At 36.4% G+C, this 9,415-nt stretch overlaps 1 protein-coding gene across 1 annotated transcript; it reads right to left on the minus strand.

Annotated features, from left to right (window-relative positions):
* Nucleotides 1-3,324: 3,324 nt before the first annotated feature.
* Nucleotides 3,325-7,538, minus strand: LOC105448639. Its single transcript, XM_011687328.1, has 5 exons — nucleotides 6,709-7,538; nucleotides 5,600-5,674; nucleotides 5,343-5,480; nucleotides 4,792-4,905; nucleotides 3,325-3,397 (listed from the first exon to the last, which is right to left on the minus strand). Exons 1-5 carry the CDS (start codon nucleotides 7,536-7,538, stop codon nucleotides 3,325-3,327), a joined length of 1,230 nt encoding a protein of 409 aa, XP_011685630.1.
* Between the last annotated feature and the right edge of the window lie 1,877 nt (nucleotides 7,539-9,415).

Raw genomic sequence — 9,415 nt, forward strand, 5'->3', positions numbered from 1 at the left:
CGCAGCCGGGCCTGGAGGAGAGGGTCGCGCTGCACTGAGGAGATGGCCCGGATTTTAGGATCCCGCGACGTTCGTGCTCGCTTCTCTAGTAGCTCCCGGAAGCGTTCCGGTGTCCTGGAGCGTTTCGCCAGGCCTGCTGAACGCCGAGGGCTGGTGTTCACGCCAGACAAGCGTTTCGGCGATCGAGCGTGTCTCGCCGATTCGGCGGGTAGGCCGGATGGCCGGTCGGCGTCGCCGGAGTTTTTCCGGGAGGACTCGGCGGACGCCCTGGTGTCCTCGGCTTCCGAGGCGTTGATGGTGGCGGGCTCAGCGGCGACAGCACTACTGGATGCAGCCGGGCGCTAACGACGTCCGTCTGCGTCAAGCATGAAACCTGGGTGGCGACCGGTCGAGGTCGCGGGTCCGCCAGCCTCAACTTCGTTACTATCGCGTCCGGAAGGTCTACGAGTATTAGTCTCCACGGTAGATAAGACACTCCTGGGTCCAGACGTTCTTCGGATGACTCGGGGGTCGACAGAGGAGGGCTCCGAAGTCGGGTAACGGGTGCCCTCGAGGCCGGGGGACGATCCTGTCCCCGTTTCCTGGCCCGCGGCGTGATGGAGGTTGCGGTCCGGACGGACGGTGTAAAAACGGCCCGGATGGGCAGCGAAGGCAGCAAAGGCAGAGGCCCAGGGAACACTCCTAATCGGAAGGCCGGGAGTCCCGCTTCCTTCCGATTTCGGAGAGCTGAGCTCGCTCTGCCGACGGTTATGGTTACCTCAAAACACTCTCGAAATAGTGGCCTAGGTAAGCTCGCGCTATTTCGAGAGCAGGGAAACTTGCCGAAGGCCACCCACGGGGCCATAGATATAGCAGGCGTGGGTGAATTTTAATTATGAGAAAAGTGGCGCCGCGCACTACTCTCGTCACGTGGTGGGCGCGCTGGCCAGGCGCGCGTGCTGTAACGTAAGTGCACCGCCACAATATATTGTTAATTTATACACGTTCAACACTGGCTGACATGCAGACGTTTTTGAAGTCAGCAGTTTCTTTTTCCAATTTGTACCCTTATTTTCACGGTTAATAATAATTTCCAAAAAAGTTTATTTGCAAAATATTAAAATCACGTACGTTTCTGGATTCGTAATACATGATATTTGCTTTCATTTGGTACTTGGATCATATTTTAGAACAAGTAGTATATTTGGGGGAAAGGGATGACAATTCGATTGCATATTGTACGAATTATATATTCATTTTTTTAACGGTTTTTTAAATAATTTATGCAGTGAAACCATGACAACTGCGTATATAATTTAACCTTAAAAATATAATACATGCAAATATCGAAGTGCTTTTTACGACTAATAATTGGATACAGTAAATTTCGGAGAATAGATTTATATATTTGTACTGTAAAGATATCCGGTCTTAATCTATTGTGATTCAATTTAATTCGGTTCGAATTTGAACTATTCGCATTATTCTGGTTTTTTTAAAGTTGGTTGGTTGGTTTTGAGGTTTTGAAGTTGAATTTTTTTTAAAGAATTTCCTTTTGCTTTCAGATTACTTAATATGTATATATATATATATATATATATATACATATATATATATATATATATTATAAGGTATATTATGTACAGTAGAATAAATCATCTCATCGCAAGGATTAGAAATTTATTAATATCCATCATCGTTATTTGTGTATCTATATGTATACCTGTGTATATTTTATTGTATATTAATGTCCACCATCGTTATTTCTTATAATAAAATTTAAATTTCTTATACAATAGACGTAATATACGTAAAATTTCTTATACAATAGACGAAATTTTATAATAATTTTTCATGTATATACAGCAGGGCAATAATCTCGTAAACAGCGGGAATTACAAAATTATTGAGACTATATAGGCTACCATAAATATTGAATTAACACGGTTAATGAGCCCACGTGGAAGCATCACTGTTGAGTGGTTCAGGAGTGTAACACTATCACCCGCACTGTATTTTCGTATATGTATTGTTTATTTATATTCGTTTACACTGATTCGTATTCGTATTTCTACACGTCAGTGCCATTGATGTTCGCGTTGTTGATGGTTCGAGATATCGGTCGAGGAATAATCGCTCGGCTATTCCCCGTCACGTAACGTATATAGTTCTTAATCCGCGCGAACGCGGATTACGAGGTTCTCCGTTATCGCGACCAGCCGAATAAGCTCTCGGAGCCCTGGGTAGTCTATGACACGCATCGGGACGACGTGTTCGTCCTGCGTCGGTGTATCTGGTCAGAAAGAACCGCGACACGTCTCAAGATGACTCATTATTCGCTCGGGTGGCGGTACTCCACACACGTGATATAACCGGAGATCCGACTCGTTCTGTTACTCTCGAAAAACGTAATGATATGAGAGAGCTGTTTGTTGCGCGCAGCACGTCCTTTTATACCAAAAACGAAAGATTACTTCCATCCCCACCGCTGTCCGTCCGTTAGTCTATTGGCGTTTGTCGAAAATGGGATCGTCACGGGGTGACGACGACGGCGTCATGGTGGCGGCGACAACGTCGCGGTGTCGGCAACGGTGTCTTTGCTAGCACACGTGTAAAAACACAAATTTTATTTTACAAATTCGAAAGTTTTATTGGGGATGCTTGCTATATATGTTTATTTGTTTGAGAGGCCGTGCCGTATCTCCGATACGAAATGCGTAGTTTTTACGTGTGTGGTGCGGGTGATTCGTCCGACCAGATTTTTTGTTAGCGTCGTGCACGACTTTCAATTTTCGTTCTACGCAACAATCACTACCGCGTATTTTCGCGATGCTGCATGCCGCCATTATCGCTTTGTCTTTACAATTTTGTACTCCGCAAACAGGTTACATCATATATTACAAGATGCTGATAATATAATGCTAATAACGAGATATATCTCTGATAAAAAAAGTTGTCGTATCTTATATTTTAAAAAATTGTACAAATATGAATTTCTGAGAATTTATAAAAGTTAAATTCAGATTTTATCAATTTTTTTCGAAAATAATATAATAAGAAATCTTAAAATATTTCAAAATTTCACGTATATAAAGAATTTAAAAAACATGTAGACTTTTTTTTTAGAATTTCTAAAAAATGCTAAAATTTGTATTAAAAATTTGAGAAATGTTTTAAAAAATTATACGATGCTTCTAAAAGGTTTTGAAATTTATATAAAAATTTTGAAAAATTATATAAACAATTTTAAGGAAAATTTTCGCCAGAGATATATCGAGGGATATTCGTACAAAATATTTGCCATAAAATTCGATCTCATGTAAAATTGCAGCTCCACTTCAGCTATTAATCTTGAACATTACTGATATTTATATCATTTTCTTGGGAGTCCTGCGATCCAGAAACTGTGATATTTTGACTATAAGAAATGTATATACATCATTAATAGTATAACGAAATATATAATTCAAACAATTACTTATTCATTACTACTTACTCTTTATTCTTCAATGATTGTAGAAACGGTTCTCTCAAAAAATCCATATCTTTAAGGAACCTCCATGACGATTGTCGATTTTTAATAATATCAAAATGTTTTTTTTTTTATTTTTCCAATTCGACTTTAATGCCTTTATGGCAGCATTATTTTCTGAAACAAAGTATACAATTTTTTAAAATTATTTTTCAGCAATCTATATATCTACGAGAATAATTTAATCGCAATATTTATAGACTCATTTTTATAAACAGCATTTTTTATTTCAATCCATAATATATTTTTGGGTGTTGAAGAAACTCGGTTCGATAGTCCCCATAATTCAGGATAATTTTTTATAGCTTGAATTAAATTCTTTTTTATTTCCGTTTCCTTACCAATTTGTGCAAAACAGACCTTCATTATTGCAAATTATTTCTGTATCAACAAAAAATTGTTTTATTTATACTAGATTATGTAAAATAATATTTATAAAATATATTAAAATAATTTATTAAATATATTAAAAGAAATAATTATATTTTCTTACCTCCGCTTTTGACAGCATAAAAAATGTTTGTGTTAAAATCAATGAAAACGCCTTCACTTCCACCAAGACACTGATGTTCAAGAATATTTTCGTAAATAAATTTGCCTTTACAGACGAAACGTTTATAAGTACCCTGAAAATAATATTAGAAATAAAACACTGTTTCTCGATATTTTCTTTTATATTTTATTATTAAAATTTTTATCTAGTCGACGGGTGACGGATGCCCAACGCTATCTCGCGGCCTGAATATGTCCCAGGACGTCCTGGGACATTTTGAGGACATTCATATATCCACGGGATGTCCTCGGGACGTCCTTAGGATATCTTCTTCAGGACAGTTTTAGAACAGCGTCAGTTCAGGCTCAGGACGTCCAGGGGACAGTCTTAGGATGTCCTGGGGACAGCCTCAGGACGTTCTAGGGATAGCTTCAGGACGTCCTGGGAACAGCCTCAGGACGTTCTGTGGACAGCTTCAATCCTATGTAAATATATCCTGAAGATGTTCTCGGGACCTCCTAAGAAACGATGAGGTCCCAGACATCACAGGATTCCTACAGGACATCCTACGGATATCCGTTTTATGTCCATTTCTGGTCGGGATATCCATGAGCCTTACAAGCTGTCCATAGGATAGACAAATAATATATTATATATTATATATTTTGTTGGTTATGCTTTATATGTTACATGCAAACATAATCTTTTTAATATGTAATATTTCTGAAGTTTATTCCTATTTTCCTATTTCCGTAATAATTTTTAATGTAAAAAAATGAATAATTACCTCTTTCGTTTAGTTGATTTGATTATGGATGGATTCTGGTCATTTTTTGAACTGGAAGGTCCAGGATCCTGTGAGACTGCTTCAATTGGTATTAGTGGCTCATTTCTGTCATAGCTGCTTAATTTAAATTATTAATATATTATACATTAATAATTATCATTATACACCCTGTTTTATATATAATTTAACAAGTATCACATACTTTTTTCTTTCTTGGTATTTTTCCTTCATATGATTTAGATTTGTTGAAACTATGTGTATGTTTGTTGAAGCTATTTGTATGTATTATATATATTCTCAATGTTTTTATCAAAGATATCTGAATTATCGTCCGTCACCTCGTGGTCACCTCCTTCACCAATTGGACAAATTATTGCAGGATATCTAAGTGGAATATTTAAGAAGTATATTAGAAAATACACAAAAAATTAAAGGATCACCTGTTCCTTTAAAAATAGGCAAATTTTAAGATAGAGCAACTTCGTCGATAATTTTTAACAACGTTGCTCTTTCTTGAAATTTGCCTATTTTTATTGTAGAAACAAACTTACTCAATTGGGTCATTAATGTCGGAGTTTGTTACATTATGTTCCGATGGAACGCTTAATTCGTTAATTTCCTGCGAGTTCTCTGACCTTGATGCATTTAGAGAGGAATTTGTTCTTTGCGGTGATAAAGTTCTTGTGGGTCTACGAAAGTGTTATGTATTGTTATTATTTAGTTATTATTTAGTTATAACTACAAAACTTTATTAATTTTATCTACTTATATTCTAATGCGATCTAGATTTACATTAAAGGTATTCAACAAATCATATGCTTGAGTTATCGAACGAAGTCCTGGTAAAACATCATTCATTTCTTGAGTTGTTATGTTTTCACGGCTGTAAAGATATAAGATATTATAAGATTAATAGTTATAAGAGTATATATTATAAGATTAAATATACATACGATTTTAAAGAATGATGAAGTTGAGTAATCAATTTTTTTAAGTCGTTTAATTTTTTTCCGTTTTTTTATTTGATTCTTTAACATTGTTCTCAAAGTCCAGCTGTTCTTGAAGTCTATAAAAATCCGTAAATTTATTTAATTAATCTTTGATCAGTATATCGGGTATAAGTATAAGAAAAAAGTAACGAAAATAGTATCAACTCGTTAGTTTTTTGAGTAACGGTAATGGTAACGAGTTACATTTTCAAATCAGTAATGAGTAACAGTAACGAGTTACTTTCATAAAGTAACTTTGCCAACCCTGCGTATTATAGTATAAGCAGATATTGTATATAATGTTATTTCGTAATATATAATATATTGTTACGCCCGGGGCGGTAAAACTCGCGTTCGCGCACTCGAACGTGTGTTACCCGCGTTTCCGCACTCGCGCACGCGCACGCGTACCGGATCGCCGCGGAGAAATAAATGGAACACCAACTTAGAAAGTGATAAACTCTTTAATGCAAGAGAACGTAGCGAAATACAGAAAGGGGTTAGAGCACGTCCGAACGGGTCGACGGCTCGTCCCCAAATCTCATGGCATCCGTTTGACAACGAAGAATCTCGTTGTCCGGGAAACAAGTAACTCTCGCCGGCAGCTCGACCAGCTCGCTCAAATCGCAACGGCGCGGGCGTAACAATATTATAAAAAGTGATACAAGAACACGTCGCGTCCATTCGACTCGCCTGTCGTCAACCGAACTGAACTCCCGTGAGTCGCGCTCGCATCTCGGTCCGAGCGCTCGGTGACAAAAGAAGTTCGTCTTTTCGCTCGCTTTTCTTTTCTCGCTTCGTTACAATATCGCGTCGCGATGCCGTCTAGAATATTCGCTTCCTACAATTATACGACATTTCTTGTTTCCCAAAGTAGCTTTGAAATTGAACAACAAAGTTTATAAGTAAAATATGAGCTCTTTCTAACATTTTGGAATTAATTGATTTTTGCAAGAGAATATTCAATGCTGACACAAATAAAGTCAGATGATTTACATATTTTTCCGATAATATACCACGCAAACAAACTAACAAATACAAGATTGCCCATGATCTCCACTCAGAGGCTTTCCATAGCCGAATATCTTTTAAGCTCCTCGGCGTCCTTGTAATACACTTTGGAGTTTGAATAGACATTAAACGCATATTGATAATATTCATTTTTTGGGGTGAACCTACATAATAATCTTTCCCGAAAGAAGTTAACAATATCTCCATATATTGCCGTTGAACACCTAAAAGGCAAGAATGCATGTACTCAGAATCAAATCCATCTCCGAGATCAAAATAATGTAAGTTCATGAGACAGGAAGGTTCCCATATTCCATTAACATCTTTTCCATTTTTGGCATTGCAGACTATAATCATGTCTCTTCTTATGGATGCGTCTGTCCGATTAAGTGGAATATCAGTAGAGACTGTGTACTTCCATAGAATACGGCTGGCACTTTTAGTCTGCACTGAAACACCTTCTGTCGGATGTTCATAGAAAGTGCATCCGCTTTTGCCATTGCACTGTTTCATGTTCAATATTGCTGATCTTGCCATTGAATCAACGGAGCAAAGTAATAGCATTACCAAACTGGTTATTGTGACGTTATCGCTTAATTTCCATGAAATTCCATTTGAAGATAAATTGTTTGCTTGGTTTATGAATGGCTGCAAAAATATATTCATATCAGGTTTACATGCGTCAATCCATAAACCTATTAGAATCATGTTTTTGGAACGTATGTTAATTGGCAATTCATTGATCATGACATAAATTGGCCAAACCGAAGAGGTACTTGACTTTCCTGTTGTGCAGCCATCTGTATTAAAGGTATACGACAAATTATATCTGCCATTTAGTAAACCTTGGGGCGAATCCCACTTTTTGTACATGTTAAATATGTCAAATATGTCATTTATATTGCCATCGTCGTCTCTACGTCTATTACATATCTCTTTCAAACCTTTTGTTATGTATGGTTTTTGCAATAAATTTCATAATTGGCTTTTAAAATCTAATTCTAAAAAAAATGATTTTGTTTCTGAAACCTTAATGCGGATTCCACAATCGCAAATAAAATCTTCGATATGTGATCGTTCACCCACATACTTCTTGCAGTTTGAGCAATAAATATGATACTTAAAATTATCTGATTGCCCAATAGGGAAGTACTGTAGTAATTGATACTTATTATTTGGCAAAATATTCTTTTTTTGTAAAATAATATTTATGGCTTGCAACATGCAGACAACAGCGTTCCAAGGAAGACAGAACCACATCGCTATTTTCATACATATGAGTATCGCTTCGCCTCGTGTGGTAGTGGTGCATGGACATAAAGTTTCATTCAAATTCAAATCGTGCTCACTTGTTCCAGTTTGCGATACCTACAATGTATTATGAAAATACATTGAAAATATGAAAACACTTTAAATGTTAGGTATATAGAAAAAATTTGTTTTATGTCTATTTGAAAAATTGTTCATTTTAATTAAATAATAAATATTAAGCACAATAAAGCAAAAACCAGAACAAAAAAAAATCATTTGTTGCAATTAGCTATAATTAAATGGCTATTTTATCATATTTTTTTAGTTAACGTATTAATATAATTAACTCCCAATTTTCGTTTCCTGACTTTCTTAACTTTGTTATCATATGTGGCATTCCTATCATAAAATATTAGCGGCTAGCTAATTTAGAGAGAAAACTTGAAATTTATTTTTTACGTTTTCATGACAAACAAATATAGAGAAAACTTGAAGCTTTGTTAATAAATCTAATTTTGTTAGTAAAGCTCGTAGATTAATTTAAAAAAAAATCAATTACAAATTTTCTTATTTGGCGAGTCGGCAAAAATATTTGGATCAGCACATAATCAAACATTAATATCGATCATTTAAAAATATATTTACATTTTCAATTGCTTCACCATCAGAATCGTTAATATATTCGCCTACATTGTCCCAGTTCCATTCTTCGATATCATTTAAGACGCTATCATTCGTTATATCATCAGTGTTATTGTCCTCGTCATATAAACATCTACTCGTATCATTTCTTATCGGACAATACATTTCAGGCAAATGTAAGGCTGATGTGGATAGCATATTTATTGATTGTTGATTGTCATCATTTATTGAGTACACATTAGATTGTGCTGTCTAAAAACATCGAGGGGGTAACCACTCTTGAATTCCGGTGTACAAACCCGTCAGAAGTCCATTGAATTCCTTGAAGTCCGATGAATTCCTCGAATTCCGATGAAGTCCGGTAAAGTCTGATGAAATCCGATGAATTCCGACAAAGTCCGATGAATTCCGGCGAAGTCCGATGAATTCCAGCGAAGTCCAATGAATTCCTCGAATTCTGATGAAGTCCGATAAAGTCCGATGAAATCCGATGAATTCCGACGAAGTCCAATGAATTCCTCGAATTCCGATGAAGTCCAGTAAAGTCCGATGAAATCCAATGAATTCCGGCGAAGTCCAATAAATTCCTCGAATTCCGCCGAATTCCGTCAAAGTTCGATGAATTCTCGAAGTTTAATGAATTCCAGCAAATTTTTCTATATCTATATAGACCACGTTCCATTATTCACTATGTGTATTGAAAATTTCAAGTTTACATTACGTATACTACA

The sequence above is a fragment of the Wasmannia auropunctata genome, unplaced genomic scaffold (assembly GCF_000956235.1).
Source record: "Wasmannia auropunctata unplaced genomic scaffold, wasmannia.A_1.0 LD336116.1, whole genome shotgun sequence".
In the NCBI taxonomy this organism is placed as follows: Eukaryota; Metazoa; Arthropoda; class Insecta; order Hymenoptera; family Formicidae; genus Wasmannia; species Wasmannia auropunctata.

Bases quoted from the DNA above. Each gene is read 5' to 3' on its own strand.
- LOC105448639 (XM_011687328.1), bottom strand. From the start codon at position 7,538: ATGATCAATGAATTGCCAATTAACATACGTTCCAAAAACATGATTCTA. The intron at 5,675-6,708 runs GTTAGAAAGAGC...ATATCTTTACAG, and splicing joins AAATCAATTAATTCCAAAAT to CCGTGAAAACATAACAACTC. The intron at 5,481-5,599 runs GTTGAATACCTT...ACACTTTCGTAG, and splicing joins ATAACTCAAGCATATGATTT to ACCCACAAGAACTTTATCAC.